Source organism: Lutjanus erythropterus, chromosome 1 (assembly GCF_056507025.1).
Source record: "Lutjanus erythropterus isolate fLutEry1 chromosome 1, fLutEry1.hap2, whole genome shotgun sequence".
In the NCBI taxonomy this organism is placed as follows: domain Eukaryota; kingdom Metazoa; phylum Chordata; class Actinopteri; order Lutjaniformes; family Lutjanidae; genus Lutjanus; species Lutjanus erythropterus.
Genome location: NC_139317.1, coordinates 4,707,803 through 4,724,151, shown reverse-complemented (window position 1 = coordinate 4,724,151; position 16,349 = coordinate 4,707,803). Strand labels below are relative to the sequence as shown.

The 16,349-nt window shown below is 37.8% G+C and overlaps 2 protein-coding genes across 3 annotated transcripts; one reads left to right on the top strand and one right to left on the bottom strand.

The window, feature by feature from the left end:
• Nucleotides 1-249: 249 nt before the first annotated feature.
• Nucleotides 250-11,729, bottom strand: vps33b (VPS33B late endosome and lysosome associated). Of its 2 annotated transcripts, none has more exons than XM_084726826.1 (24): nucleotides 11,591-11,729; nucleotides 11,136-11,274; nucleotides 10,256-10,336; nucleotides 10,107-10,168; nucleotides 9,967-10,016; nucleotides 9,396-9,463; nucleotides 9,257-9,302; nucleotides 9,061-9,155; nucleotides 8,110-8,214; nucleotides 7,910-8,000; nucleotides 7,744-7,821; nucleotides 6,625-6,698; nucleotides 6,453-6,539; nucleotides 6,274-6,364; nucleotides 6,110-6,184; nucleotides 5,199-5,263; nucleotides 5,063-5,117; nucleotides 4,932-4,978; nucleotides 4,495-4,627; nucleotides 4,257-4,330; nucleotides 4,066-4,164; nucleotides 3,888-3,963; nucleotides 2,984-3,103; nucleotides 250-503 (listed from the first exon to the last, which is right to left on the bottom strand). In XM_084726826.1, the coding sequence occupies exons 2-24, from the start codon at nucleotides 11,229-11,231 to the stop codon at nucleotides 424-426; spliced, it is 1,848 nt and encodes a 615-aa protein (XP_084582952.1). In that variant the 5' UTR covers nucleotides 11,232-11,274; nucleotides 11,591-11,729; the 3' UTR covers nucleotides 250-423. The 2 variants fall into 2 exon arrangements, with proteins under 2 accessions (XP_084582952.1, XP_084582868.1); XM_084726742.1 differs by having other exon boundaries at nucleotides 11,545-11,683.
• hddc3 (HD domain containing 3) lies at nucleotides 11,610-15,743 on the top strand. Its single transcript, XM_084727524.1, has 4 exons — nucleotides 11,610-11,856; nucleotides 14,668-14,723; nucleotides 14,813-15,053; nucleotides 15,537-15,743. The coding sequence occupies exons 1-4, from the start codon at nucleotides 11,745-11,747 to the stop codon at nucleotides 15,665-15,667; spliced, it is 540 nt and encodes a 179-aa protein (XP_084583650.1). The 5' UTR covers nucleotides 11,610-11,744; the 3' UTR covers nucleotides 15,668-15,743.
• Nucleotides 15,744-16,349: the final 606 nt, after the last annotated feature.

Genomic DNA, 16,349 nt, shown 5'->3' with positions numbered 1-16,349 from the left:
CTTCCTGTGGTAAACCAGCGTCGACCGCCGGGAGATTCTGTGTTAATCACCAGAGGGAACCGCCCTTTCCCGAACAACTCGTGAATGAAAACAAACGCATCAGTTTCATGGAGGGTGTGGTGGTGCTGTAGCTAAGCAGCCGTCTGACACTTTGATGAAACAATGACGCTGTTGTTATTTTTAATTTTAGGCTGAAAAATTCACGGCAGTTCAAACCTCAGAATATTGTCAAAAGGAAGACAAGCGACAAACGTGTTAAAAACATTTTATTCACTTTATACATCTTTGCAGTTGTTTCGTGATAAGACACAGACGGTTAGTGAACATTTTCCATCTGTAATGGCAGGCCGGAGGGAATGCATGACAAGTGACTGCAGGAATGTCTTTGTCCAGTTTCTGTCCATCATTATGTGTTGACAGGCTTCATACATGGTTGTCCAGCAAAGCCTCCAAAAGTCTTGAACTGTTTGTAATGGCAGTTGTAACCACAATGAATTTATAACCTGGAAAAGAAAGCAGGAGCGTTTATTAAAATCATTTAAAAACTTTCTTCCAGCTCTTTTGACACAAACAGGTGAATTCCTCCATAAATCTTTCTTTTCAGCATTTTATCATAATATTCATATCATGTTTCAGCATTTTGTACTCTGTAATGGGCCTGGGGCAGCCAATAATGTAATAACTATCATTAATGTAATAACTGCCATAAATATAACAATTGTTCTGTTCTTATTGTATTATTGTAATAAGTCAGGAAAAATGTACAGTGAGCAGGTCGTTGCTGTGAAATAAATCTGGATGCAAACATTACATTATCCCACGTATTATATGTTTATTTTGTACACATTCATGTGACACAAAATATTAATTTAAAATATTAAAAAATATTTTAAAAGATAATTTTATGGCTTTATTTCGCAATAGTGACCTTCTGACTATACATTATCTCCTCTTACATGGTTATGTACCAAAAAAACAATAATTTGACACAAAATATTGATTTTAAAATTATTTTAGTGATTTACAATGATTTAATTGTTCCTCCAGAGTCTATGATCAGAACTGTGTCCACAGCGTAACAGTTCTTCATAACAACGGTCTGTTATAAAAAAAAAAAAAAAAAAAACACACCTAGAATGCTGTAAATGACCAATCAGAATCGAGTATTTAACAAAGCCATGTAATAAAAGTCGATAATATAATTACTGGCCATGTAATACAGTTTATGAGCCAATAAAGTAATAACTTTTTGCACATAAGGTGGTAAACTATTATATAATTGACTAGTTATTAGTTATAAGATGGGTTAAAAATGTAATAACTGGAGCATATAATGTAATAATACACTGAATATCATTTTATTTAAGTTTTATTTATTGGCTATTAAGTATCACACTATTTCTTGTCTGAAATACCTGCTCAAAACCTGAGTGACTTTTGACACTGACAACTTACTCAGAGTTAGGACCAAGATTCATCGGTCAGGATCACTCAGGTTTTTGAGCAGCTAATTGAAAGAAGTAACAGTTCAGGGTGAGTGTTATGGAAGTCTGACACTTGATAATAAAAAAAAACTGAGACAGTTACTGGCTCCAGTTATTACATTTTTAATGAGTTGTTTAACCCAGTTAATAATGTAATAACCTACGTGGAAAAAGGTTATTATACCATTGGTTCATAAAGGTTATTACATTCTTGGCCAGTTAGTAAATAATCAACTTTTACTGCATTAATAATAGAAAAATTAGTATGTTGCATGAGGTTATTACACAGTTACTACATTATTGGTGGCTAGAAGGCCCTAAAATGCATTAGAGTTGCCTATGATTGAAGCAAATCACAGATTTTACTATTAAAAAAAAAAAGTTCTAGCCTAACCTTTATCAGTCATTGCTGAGTTATTTCCAATTACATTCTGCATAAACATGTACATACTTTTGTAACATTAGAATTTTTATAATATTTTTCCATCTTATTGTCAATATTCTATTTTCTGTTCTGTGCTTCTTGACTTGATGCACTTGCTTGTTATCTTTCTTTATATTTTTCTACTTACTGTGTTATTATGTTTATTATTTCATATTATTATGTTATTTTATTATTAAGCACCTGAATCACAGAGGCAAATTCCTCACCTGTATAAACCTATTTGCCCATAAACCTGATTCTGATTTTGAGGCATGCATGAAATGAATACATCTCCAGTAAATTAATACCAATTAAATGTTAGTATAACATACTGTAGGAGAACATGCCAAAATATGAAATTTGTCCACAGAAAAGCATAAAATCAGACCCATATGGACATCAGCGTCTCCAGTAATAAACAAATATTGAATTAATTTTCATTTGGGTTGAAAACAGAGCTCTTCTTTGCTTTATGAAATTACAGAACTGTATAATTAAAGCATTAAAAGCAAAACTAGAATATATCAAAGTTATGGTCCAGTCATACTCTACATATTCTTCACAGCATGACTGAATGAAAGTACATTTATTTATCACTATATCAGTAAAAAGAGGAACAAAATTGGGTAAAAACCTGTTTTTAATGAACTACTATTGTTGAATGTGATGGAACGTGTTTCTGAGGCATTAATTCATTGAGTTTCTTCCTGTGGATATCAAGTAACTGCTGGGAATTACGGCACCAAAAAGTGTACTTCATATGAATATCAAACATGTAACTGGAAGTGCAAGAATACAACGCAGGTCATAACGTCCGAGCCGATATGTTCCACATTACTACAATTCAAAAAGTCTTTGAAATTCATAATCTAATGAGGAGCAACAGCTGCAGTTCAGGAAACGAAGAGGCTTCTGTCTGTGTTTAACAGTCAGGACGGCAGAAGTGAAACTAAACTCTTAACGACAGAAACCCTAACAGGAAGAATGAAGACCAGGGGCAGAGGGGGTGTCAGATGATTGGCACACACTTTAAAGTATTTTACTGTAACATCAGCACCATTCAGGCCTCGTTTACCTCTCTCTCTGCCGAGGAAACGAAGGGCCGAAATCTCAGAAAAGGTGCAGCCGCCGAGGAACATGACGAGGATGATGCGCTGAGCGTCGCTCTTCGCTCTCGAATCAGCTCCGTTGCCGCCTGATGAGAGACAAAACCTTCAGTGTTCAGCAGAGTTGGCTTTACTCACTCTGTTATAACAGTCGAATGTTTACACTCACAGAAGAGGAAAGGTTTCTCAGAGAAATCTGGTTACACAGCAAATTAGACTTACCAAGCTATGAATGACAAATATGACAACAGCATCATTTTAAATATTAAAATATTTTTGGTGATTGTGTCAATGAAACACCAGACTGTGTCAAAAACTGAGCGTTTTTCAAATTCAGTAACATTTTGAACTCTGATTTTAACTGTATTGTTGTGATAAAAGCTATGATGTCCTGCTTCTTGAATGTTTTTCTCTGTGAGAGCATTTTTGGACTCACAGAAGTGAGAGGACAGTTTTCCTTTACAGTGCAAATTTGCCAGAATTGGACTTAAAAGTGCTGAAAAACGTCTTAAAAAAGACTTTGAATTAAATGATTTTGAATGTTTGAGTGTTTCTTTTCATCTCATTACCCTCATTTCCCCATCTGAAGACTCTGCCATGCCATTTGTACAAGTAAGAAGCCAATTAGAAACACATTTAATCTCGTACATGGCCGAGAAAATGTCTTTCTCCAGGGGAAATCTAGTCGAGAAAATCAGGGTTCTCTAATCTACTCCGATTACAAAAAACAGTTTTGTTGTTTAATGTACGTGATGTTTAAGAAACTGCACAAAGCCAACAGTAACCCAGTTAAATGCATGTAAACACTCACTGAACTCTACACCTTCAAATTATTCATTTAATTTTCAACATTATATCTCAAGGTGATCTGACCTGTAACAGCAAATTCATGACCATTTAGCAGCCTGGTGACTTCTTCAAGCCCCGTCCAACCGTCTCGCTCCAACACCTACACGTGACCGCACCAGGGACGACGTCAAAAAACAAGTTTCATCACGACGCTCATTGATTTCCTACACATAAAATAAACAAATCCTGCTGGTTTACTCACCTGCTCGATGAGTTTGCAGCTCAGAGGGACGTAGGCACCGCTGAAGATGTACGCCATGTCTCGAGGGACACGCAGGTCGTATTCTTCACACTTTGGCACCTTCACACAAAATGTGATAACATGCTTAAGGACAAACAGCATCATGAAGCGTATTCTGAAAATAAAAAACAGCAGAGGTGATGATGATTTACCAGGTTGAGTTTTCTGCTCAGGGCTCTGAAATTGCTCTTCTTTGCGAGAGAAGAGAAGGCGTCAGTCAGCTTTCCTGGAAAACAAAACAAAGAATAAATAAAAATACAGACAGAGGATCAGGACAGTTTAATGAGATTCTGAAAGCTGCCTTCTGGTGTTAATAAAATAATCTGTCAGCTTTATGCCTACAGAGAGAAACAGAGAAGATGAGGAGGAGGTTAGAAATGTAAAACGAACCTGCAGTTTTGTCGTTGACCAGTTTGCCCACTTTGCTCTCCATCACAGTCAGCGTTTCCCCCGGCTGCTGCTCCACCAGCAGCCCCAGCTGCCTCAGGTTGGCAAATGTGAGCAGGTGATCCACTCCGTAGCTCTGACCAGGTCAAACAGAGAAAACCAGGTTTAAAGGATAAGACTGGCAAAATTCTGTTTTTCTCAGTGACAAAAAAATAACATGAAAATACTACAATCAGTCTTGTCCAAGCCACGCAAAAAAAGAGGAAAATAGTATGTTTGGTTTCTTAAAACAAGCCATAATTTTACTTCTTCTACCAAAACAAATATTTTAATAATGCAGTTTTTCTATTCGTGTCTTTCACAAACTCAAATGTTAGTTTGGGAACAACAGACAGCAGTTAAACAATAAATCCTGCTCTCAGACACATTTTAATTCTCACCTGTAGATACTGAGCTTTTAATGACCGATAATCTTTTGGCAGGAGTCCTGTGAGAAAATAACATCACGCTGTCGTTAAAACAGCATTTAATACATTTTTTGTAAAACACTTCCATAAAGAAGACGACTCACCGTTTTCCGTGATGGACAGAAGACAAAGCAGCCTCAGACTTTCTATCATGGAGACCTTGAAAAAAGAAAAAAATGAAGTTTCCAGCGTTTTATGATTTTTATTTTCCTACATCAGACTGTGTTTAAGCAAACGCACCTGTCTGTTGATGTGCTCCTCTATGTAAGAAATACATTCACGGATTTCAAATCCTTCAAGTAAAGCTGGAACAGAAAAATCAAGATCTGTATGAAATAATAACACCAGAAAAACATGACGGAACAAATCACATCCTGTAAAGTGACGTGACATTAAAGGGATAGTTCAGATTGTTTGATGTGTGGTTGTATGAGGTACTCATCCACAGTCAGTGTATGACCTACAGTAGATGGAGGTCAACACGCCCCAAGTGTGGAGAAGCAGCAGGAGTACCGGTGCAGGATGCTAAGCAATGAACTGAATCAGTTTCAGTGCACACTACATTTGGAATATTTTCAACATTTTATTTTGTGGTCAGATGGCGTTTTCTGACAGAAAACCACTGTTATATACACCAAACATCGCTCTCTCCAAAGCTACCAGACTCCTTTGGAAAAAACATTCATTTTAGCTCAGAGAACACGGGAGTTGCTGGTCTACTGCTGCCTCCATCTTTTAGTTTATTTGTGTTTTTTGTGACTTTTGTGTTTTAAAAGGTTAGTTTTGGCTCACAAAAGTCACACAATAACACAAACAAACTATGCAATCAAGGCAGCGATAGATCAGGAACTCCTGTGTTCTGTGAGGTAAAATCACTGATTTTGCCAAAGGAGTCTGGTGGCTTTGAAGAGAGCGATATTTAGTTTATATATAAGTGGTTTCACATTGGAAAAGGCTGCCTGACAGCAAGGTGAAGTGTTGAAAATATTATAAATTTAGTGTACACTTAAACTGACAATTTTTTTAGGGGCATTTCTTAGCTTCCTACACCGGTACTCCTACTCCTGTGAACTCTCCCTTTGATGATTAATCTAAGAACACATTCTACTAAAAGCTGGGTCTAATAAATGGACAGCATGTTGTATTCTTACAGTGTTCAGTCTTTAGCAGCTCCTGAAAGTCCTGCTTTGTTTTCTTCTTCATTATCGATTCACTGGCTCCGATGTCTGAAACAGAACGTGCTCTTCAGCAATGCAGGTTTATAAATACCCCTTGAAATTCAATCTTGCACACAGTGAACTGCTGGAAAACTCACGCAGGCTGAGTAGCCGATGCTCCTGTTTTAACCCTTTTAGCTCATCTGACACAAATGCCTTCATCTGCTTTATGTCCATCCCCCGACGCTTCTGTAGAATCAGTAATGGAAACAGCGTTAGCTCCGTCAGTCAGCTCAGTTACAAGGACTGATGAGGGTATAAATAAACATTTACTCACATCATACGCAGTCTGGAGGTTCCTGGCTTTCTGACTGAGAAAGCCGAAGACGTTGGAGAAATGCTCGTTTCTGATTTCATTGAAGACCTACGAGACGTGCGAGAGTTAAAAAAAGACTTCAAATCACGATTACGAAAGTTTAGCAGCAGCGCCAACATAAGCGCTCACCCACCTTATCCTGAGAGTTCAGCATGACTTTTACACTTTTGTCCGAGGAGGTGACATCAGGTCCAAACTCCACACATCCTGCAGAACAGATGCTGTGATGAGACGACACATCGACACATGTATTTCTTTTATTACTTTTATACCTTACTTTCAAAATATGGCCGGTCAGTAATGTTTTGAAATGTTTTTGTCTGACAAAAATCCCAAAATATACAGACTTTGTGATAGTGTGGCATGGACAATATGAGAAACACAGCAGCTTTGGAGTCACAAGAGGAAACTGTATTATCTCACTTAGAAAATCAGCTTTCAGTCAATCTGTCTTCATGTACATGATATATAAATGTGTGATATGACACAATTTTTCCGTCCCCTTCAAATGTTCTTCTCTTATTTCTTTCTGTTTCTTACTCTCCTACTTTATTTTTACATTATTCATGTAAGGCTACTTTATGTGGGTGTATGGGAGCAGATATTTGTATATACTGTATTATGTTACTATATAGGTTCAAAAAGACAATAAATATAGTTTAAAAATGTCTGCATCTATGCCATATACAACTTTTATGCTGATAAAATGCTTGCTGCTTGACTCACCTTTGTGCTACTGTTGTCCCATTGCTCATATGTTGTCTGTTTTTTCAAAGATGTTTTTATAATTTAACTTTTTTCCTTTTTTACTGTGGTTCATGTCATGTTCCTTTGCTTGTGTTTGTTTTCTGGTGTGCTGCTTGTTTTTGCTTTTATTGCTGCCCGTGTTCTGTTTATATCTGTCTGTGTTTTGCTTTTACTGTTATTAATATGTCTTACATATTGGATGTTGTTTTAAACTTGTTTCTTGATTTTAGACTTTGGACTGACATCTTCACACCTGGCACAGGACTACAGATGAAAACTTTCAGCTAATTCTGTCATATTTGCCATAATGTTTATTTATATGCATTGTATGAGAGTGTTTTAGTGTGGAGGAGATCTTCATAGAGGTGAAAACAATATTACATTACGTAATTTTCATACCCAAACAGTGTTTTCAGATTCATTTGGCTTCAGAGTCTCAGTGGACAGATGCAGATTTTCACACTGACCACAGTCAACTCTCTCCACAGTTTGCTTTGATACCCACCACATTTGATTTTAAATATATCATCCACGAGTCCCTCATAGACGACCTGTGAGCACAGAGGAGTGACGAAGTCCACATCTGCAGAGACAACATCAGTGTTAGGGAGGAAAGAGAGCGCAGCTCAGTGTGTCATCCACTCAGGAAATGATACACGGCTGCTTCTCACCTCTGTCGATGAGAAAAACCTTTCCTATTTCAGCCTGACGAGTTCTTTGTTCTCCCTCTTCCACCTGCTCCCTCCACGACTCGTACGCCATCTGGTACCAGACAGACAATCCTTCATCATGAGCATCTCAAAAAAACAAACACATTATCTCAGGTCAAGATAAAACACATCACAGCGAATCTGAAATGACCATACTTCACCTTGGAACATCGTCCGATCCCGTAGAGCTTTGAGAACGGGCCGTAGAGGGAGTGAAGGAGGTGCAGAGCGCTGCCAGCTGTCCTCACCCACCGCTGGTCCCCCGCCTGAATGAAAAAATACAACCTCATGCACCTGTGCTGATATCTGGGTGCTAAAATTACATTTTGCTCACGTATAAAATTAGTGCTGAAATGACTAACTGCAATTTCTCACCTTGTTTCCCACAATTTTATGACATTTATATGCTAATGATTCAGAACGAAAATAATCATTAGTTACCACCGTAATTTAAATGACAGTGTGCAGCAGGATTCTTATTATAGAGCGACACAACAGGGACAATCTTTGAAAACAGACTTCTCTGTGTATTTGGCTGATAACAGTTTTACAGGGTGATATCTGCATCGGTCCAATAAGACTTTTTTCAGTTAACATCTGAACAACTATGAAAGGCTGCAATGACCAGTTATTTTAATTACTAAAAAAAGGATCCCCACTGGCTGATGTCCATGACACCAGCTACTCTTCCTGAGGCCCAAATTCCAGCTCAACATATCCATCATATGGACACACAGCATCACATGAGTGTTACATTATGTTCAACACATGTGCAAACTTCTCACAGATGATCTCGATAACTTATGCAGGTCATGTATGTATATAGGCATCAGTGATGAAATGAGACTGTTTCAATGCCAGCTGAAAACTCCTTGTAGTAGCTTTAAAATAACTCTTTCATATAAATAAAAATTATTACATTAAAAATCATCTGGCTCAATACAAATATTTGAAACAAAGACTAAGACGCCCAGCAAATATTTATATTATAAAAGCAGGAAACAATGAATTTGATGGAACATTTGCTTTAAAGATTGATTCATCCATTATCAATATTATCTGTTGATTCACTAAATAATTGATCTGTCCCAGACGATGTGCACATTATTTACCAGGAAGTTGTCTCGGAAGAACTCTGGCAGCTCCAGGCTGATGATGTCATCATCCAGTGGAAGAAGGTAGAACGCCCACTCATCAGTGGTTACATCTGTGGGAAGGAAGAAACTACAAGTTCAGCACTTCCTCTCACCGACACTCATCACTGCTACTAAAACAGAAAGTGAAGAAGAAGAAAGGAGGCTTACGTACCACCAAAGATGCCCTGCTCCTCCAGCACCGCCTCACACGCGTAAAACTGGACGACACAGGAGGGTCGACAGGTAAATATCAAGAGCTTGATCCAAAACAAATCAAAGCAGAGTGTGTACACGACAGGAGAGTGAAATACCTTCTGAGGAGTAAAGATGATCTTGTACCTTCTGAATTTTCCTGCCGCCTTGTCTGCGTTGGCCACATCTGGAACAAGAATGAATATCGCATGAAATTCACCTGAAATTATTTAACAGGCCCAACGTACTGGAAGGACGGTACAAAATCAGTCTTTGTTTTACATAAACTCCAGTTGATATGTGTAATAAGGTATATAACATACTTTTGCCCAAATAAAATTCCATCATTTTTTATTTATAATAAATTAATTGAGAAAATAATAAACAGATTAATCAATGATGAAAATAATCGTTAGTTGCAGCCCTAGTGACACATAAAAACTGCATCTTCACTCAAATAGTATTCTGCATTATACTGAACAATCACAGATATGTTGGTAGATATATTTTTAAAGTTATATAGGCAACATTTTATTTTATATTTAATACCTTTTTATTAATTCTTAATACTTAAATCTGTCTATCTAGTTTATATTGTTTCAGATTCATTACATTTCTTAAAAAGACATTAATGATATTGTTACACTATTATTGAGCCTTCATTAAAAAAAAGAAAAAAAATCTACTAACCACATATCCATTTGACAGTTTGTATTCTTGGCCGGATCAGAAAACAGAGCCTGTAAGAGAGTAATGCCTCAATATAAAGCAGTCATATCAAGTTTGTGTGTGTAAAGTGATGTGAGGAGAACGGAGGGTGCAGAGCTCACTGATCTGAGGTGCTGATAATAGGTTTGTATTCCACTTTGTAGAGTTTGTCTACATCATGTTGCTGTAAAATAAAAGGGACAAAATGTTTTTAAAAAAATATTGAAACTGCAGTTTTTCTCAAGATTCAGTAACAGCTGATGAGGTTCACCTTTAGTGTTGACACATTGGCAATACGATCCAGCGGACTCATCAAGTCCGCCTCAATGAAGAGGTCTTTTTTCCCCGGAAGCTGTGTGACAAAGAGGGGAAGATGGACGAGTTCCATTCCATTATAACTGACAAACACAGTAGTGTGCACCTACCCTATTAAGCTACAGACAATTGATGTGAGAGGCAGGTTAATTCCTAAAAAGAAGTTACAGACACACAGCCTCCACAGTAAAGGAGTGACTTAGTGCTATAACAGTTTAGCTCATAACTAATCACGGATGGTGTATGCAAACTATGTGCATGAATTTGACTACGAAGCAAGCTGATATTGAAACAAACATTAGAGAACAGACAGAACCTATTTTAAATTACATTTCAGTGAGTATTTTTATTTAAAATTTCATAGTATTTTCTTTAAATCAATTTATTTTATTTTTTTTTATTTAAAAGATTTCTCAGTGTACCACTAGAGGGAGTTTGAGAACCACCAGTAGGACTTGTACCATAGCTTGAGTATCTAGGCACTAATAAAATATAGTCATGAATATTATATTCGATTTCTGTCATAGTATGTTAATAAACCCCTGTAAATCTTACAGACTGAACCTTTAACCCCTGACTAATACCTGCTGTGAGATCACAGATGGGGTGTGGTTACAAGTGTGATCCCAATAATCTAATTCAATGTAAAAGTATCCCTTATTTCTCTGTTTTGATAACGCTAACCAACAGTTCAGGTTTAACTGATGTCCTATAATAGGAAACACTAACATGCTACTTATACATGCCAGTCATGTGACTGGTGGTTATTATTTCTGCAGTAGGTGCCAGGTGGCAGCCAGCCAAACCAAATTACGCAGAGACATATTTGTTCCTACCTGTTCCAGCAGGTAGATGAGCTGATCTCTGGCCAGTCTCTTGAGCAGAGAGAAGTCAGGGAGCTCCGGGGAGTCTCTCCTGACACTGTGAGCCATACTGGACCACCACAACAGTGACAGGACAGTAACCACTCATCCGCTGCACACAGAAAAAACACACTAATTTAACATTACTACTCCAGAACCAACCTGTGGAATGACAGAGAGGCTACAACTAACAGAAACACACAGAAGAGACAAGAATCTGTGCTGTCTTAAACCTACTAGCTAGGTTAGCCTGTGAGCTAAAAACACATCCTTCACATCGCACGAATTTTCAGTACTAAGAATAGCGTCAAAATGCTGACACTAATATGGAAATAATTTCACAAAAACGTTCAATAAATTGCAGAAATTAAGCAGTGAATACCTGTCACAACATCAGCAAAAGGCGTTAAGCTGATATCAGAAACTACCTGCTTCCGTAGCTAAATAAACGGAATTATTCCCATCAGCTGTTTGTTTCCCTCCGGACACAATAAGGAACGGACTGCTACACTTGAGAAGGAGAAACGTTGGAGTAGAAAACACTTGACGCAGTTTGTCTGATACTACACGCTGTTTTCCAGCATGAATTCAGATGCGATTTTATTGTTGGAGACTGTCAATTTCGCCGCAGAGAAACATCGTAACCAACGACGTAAAGATGCAGAACAAACGCCGTACATTAATCACCCAATAGGTATGAGTCTCTTTTACTTTGTTGTGATGCCTTCAGGTGCTGCTCGTAAATCTTCTAACATTTTTAGTACTCGAAATAAGAGCTGGATTGAGCCCGTATTGATATAATAATATATTATTTAGTAATATGTTTGGTATCAAATGATGTATTGGAAGGAGGGAGACTAAAATAGTGGAAACAAATGTATTTAATACTAGTTTTTTTTTAGAACTAGACTGATAAATCGGCTATATCAATATTATCTTATTGGATATGATGATGTACATGTTGGCCAATAAGAAAACATTACAGAGTTGCCAAACTAGGTTTGAACTAATTTAGAAACATTGTCTCCATTTTACCATTTGTCTTCCAGAAGGTGCTGATGTTTAGGTTTTAATTGTAAAATGTACCACTCTGTATGTATCTTGCTTACAATTCCTAAACGTATAATTATCTCATTTTAACTCTCAAATATTGATATTGACAAGCTATTTAAATTTGATATTAGAACCCGACTGATATATCGGTAAAGCAATAATATTGGCCAAGTATTGGCTCATCACAGATATATCGGTATATATCGGTATTGGTATACGTGTTGGTCAATATCTGCCTATATGACAGCTAATTTATTTAACTGAACACAATGAAGATTATTTGTATCTTTTAGCTTTATAGGCAGCATTTTGTGTAAGTTTGATCTTTTTTTCCCTTCATGTATTTTGGTCTGTTTGTCTTTATTAATAGTTTTTATAATTATTAAAAAATATTGAAAGTTTACTATTTTAATGCCCTGATGCCATTTTGGACAATAAAGTTTACTGTTAAACTGTAAATTATCCTGCCTCCATTACATTAGAGTGTTAACCACATTTGAATTAAGGAATACTGATCATCAAACTAACACATAAACACACCCAAACTTCAGATTCAGATTCAGCTTCAGGCTCTTGAGGGCGGTGGCAGAGAGCTCAAAGCTCTTACTGTACTCTGCATGGTTTTCTTTTTTTATAGATCAGAGATCTTTATCTGCGGCCGGATGGGAGCAGAAGAAAGAGTTAGTTCAGGGGGGTGACTTTTGTTCATGTGCTTTGTGTGTGATGCCAGTGTCAGTGAGGGCTGGAAGGAGAGAAAAAGACCAGTGATAGCGTGTGATTTTAGGAGTTTGTTCCTGTTGGTCACAGTGAGGATGATGAGGAAGCATGTGGAACAGTAGAGGAGGATGGCTTCTTTGATGCTATGAGCAGGAGGTGTTGTGTGACTGAACTTGCCCTCAGTTTCTGGATGGCGTGGAGCCTCTGTTGACTGTGGTGTGACGATCAAAGCTGAGCTCATTGTTAAGGGTGATTCTAAGGTACTTGAAGCTCTCCACCATCTCAGCTGGCTCCGCTGATGGAGATGTGACAGTGGGGGTTTTGGATTCAGTACAGGTTTCAGCGATGAGTTCCTTAGTGTTGGTGTGTTGGTGACACTACACAGTGGGTGAATCTCTGTGCACCACTGAGTGAAGTGTGAGTTGGATTGCTGACAGGCCGTGACAGAGTTATTGTCCTCATGAGTTTCAGGTATGTCGTCAGAATATTTGAAATACTGTGTACTGGGGAGGAGCTGAGACAGTCTTGGTGTAGAGGAGGAACAGAACACACGATCCTGAGAGGCTCCAGAAGTCCAGAACTGAGAATTTTAAAAAGCCATAACACAGATTTAAGAGGGCTCTACATTATGTCAGTGCTATGCAGCATTACGGAAGTATGGTGTCTATAAACTACATGTCCCAGAATGCCTACTGAATTTGAAAACCAGCTTTAGTGTGGCTGCTGATAAAATCTATCTTACAGTATTTTATGGACATAATGAGCCCCGGTGAACACCTACAGCTGTGTGTGCTGAAGGTATGTGAACAAGTGCGCCCTGACCAGAAACAGGTTTTTAACAATGTGAGATTTTCAAGATGGCAGACTGAGTCAGGGAGATAGTGGGCAAGTCCAAACATCTTAATTTCAACATTGTTATTATTTTAAATATTTTGCTATATATTTAGAACATTTTAATCACCACATTAATCTCTCATCTCTGTTTCCTGTTGTGGAGGAAACAGATTTCAAAACTTTTAAGAACTAATAAAGAAATTATTGGCGTTGCAAGGGCATGCAATTTAATATGTTTAAAATAGTAAAACTTAAAGTAAAATTTAATTATGTATTTATTATTACTTATATTATTATGTTATCAGGACAGCATAAACATTTTCCATGCATTGGAATTAGGGCTGAAAGATTTGAAAAAATATCTATATAACTGCCTCATTTTGACTGATATTGAGATTGTGATATCAGTTGCAATATTAGAAGCAATGATCATTTTTACATCATCTTCTTATTTTTGCAGGAATCTGTACTGAATGAAGACATTTTAAGTCTGTAGGATCTGATTTGTAAGACAGGACATCTCTGCTTCATGGCATTCATTAATTTTAAAGTTTTTTTTTAACACATATTTTGCCTTTAACTAATGTTGCACCTCCTGCAATTTGAAAAGTGATTTCGATAAAAAGTTTGGATTAATGGAGCAGCCTTACTTGGAACTGTGTCACATGTCCTTCACTCTTCACTCTTTACTCTTAAGTGCAATGACTGAATTATCATCAACCTTTTCATTTCTGTTTGGGTTGCAGTTAATAGACTGAGACATTCCTGTGTGTTATTTCTGACTTTGTTGAATGCTTCATGTACACTCTGTGGTCTGTAATCCTGATATTTGTGTCAGCAGCTGAAAACAATAAGTCTTTCCTCTCTCTGATGCTCACAGCTCTGTGTGTGTGCTTTTAAGGAGTAGCGAGAATCCTCAGCCATGAAGGAGGCGTCACAGACATCAAGGTGTTGCAGGTATGTTATCAGTAACTTAGTGTGAAGTAACACAGTCAGGCCCAGTGTTTGTTGCATCACTGATCCTGTGTGTCGTCTTTGTGCTGCAGGCCGCCCTGCTCCACGACACGGTGGAGGACACGGACACATCTCCTGCGGAGCTGGAGGCGAAGTTCGGACCGATCGTGGCTCGTATCGTTCAGGAGGTGACAGACGATAAAAGTCTGCCCAAACAGGAGAGGAAACGTCAGCAGGTGGAACACGCGCCCCACTGCAGCTGCCAAGCCAAACTGGTCAAACTGGCTGATAAACTTTACAACCTGAGGGACCTGAACCGCTGCACACCTGTCGGTCAGCAGCGCTCACACTGTCACTGCTCTCATACTCTAACCTTTTTTTTTTCAAGACTTTGGGTTTTTAATGTGAGGTCAGTGTATTACAGTAGATACACCCACAGTTTGGAGAAACAGCAGGAGTACCGGTGTAGGAACCCACTTAATTAATCAGTTTATGTGTAACACTGTTTTCACAGCTTTACCTTGCAGTCAGACAGCCTTTTCTGTCAGGAAACCACTGTTGTATTTAAGTCAAATATCGGTGTCTTCAAAGCCACCAGACTCCGTTGGCAAAAACAGTCATTTTGTCTTGCAGAACACGAGTTGCTGTGTTATCACTACCTTGATCTGTTAGTTTGTTTGTGTTTTTGTATGACTTGAGCGTCTTCAAGGCTTCATTTTGCTTCACCAAAGTTACCATGCTTTCTCCCTGTGTGTGTGTGTGTGTGTGTGTGTGTGTGTGTGTGTGTGTGTGTGTGTGTGTGTGTGTGTGTGTTAGGTTGGTCGGCCGAGCGGGTGCAGGAGTATTTCATCTGGGCCTCTGAGGTGGTGAAAGGACTGAGAGGAACCAACTCAGTTCTGGAGGAGAAACTGGACGAGCTGTTCAGACAGAGAGAAGTCCAACTCTGACAACTCAGTCCAGAACAGACAAATAAAAAAAACATTTTCATTTGTAAATTACACAAATAAATCAGATTTCATATACGTCTGTGTGTGGCCTGTAACACATTTGAACATATTTAGGTTGTACAGTTAAATTGAGGGTATGTTGAGGTTGGTGTCTATGTCTTGTCTTAATGAGAATTATTATGGGTATTAGTGATTATTGATATTGATGCTTATTCCCACATATTTGAAATAAAAAATAATACATATGTAAACAGTTGCATGCTGTAACAGTTTGCAGGATGGGACATGCAGCATGATCCTGAGCAATTTTGGAATTACCAGATGAGGAGTCAGCACTATTGAACCCATTTTTTTTGATCCATCAACATTTATTTTTTTATCCATCATCCAAAAACCCTAAAGTGATGATAACTTTGTAAAGCTTGTTTTGTCCACACCACCTTGTCAAACATCCAAAATATTACAAATAGATTACAACCTAAAAGTAACTAAATTTGTAAGATAAATGTAGTGAAATAAAAAGTACATTTCCCTCTCAAACACAGAAAAGCTAAACAGCAAAAACAAAAACCTCAAATAAAGGACAAGTACTTCACATTTGTACTTAAGTACAGTATTTGAGGGTAAATGTATTTTGTTACACTCAAAGCCTTTGGGATCCTAACATGTAATCAAAACTATC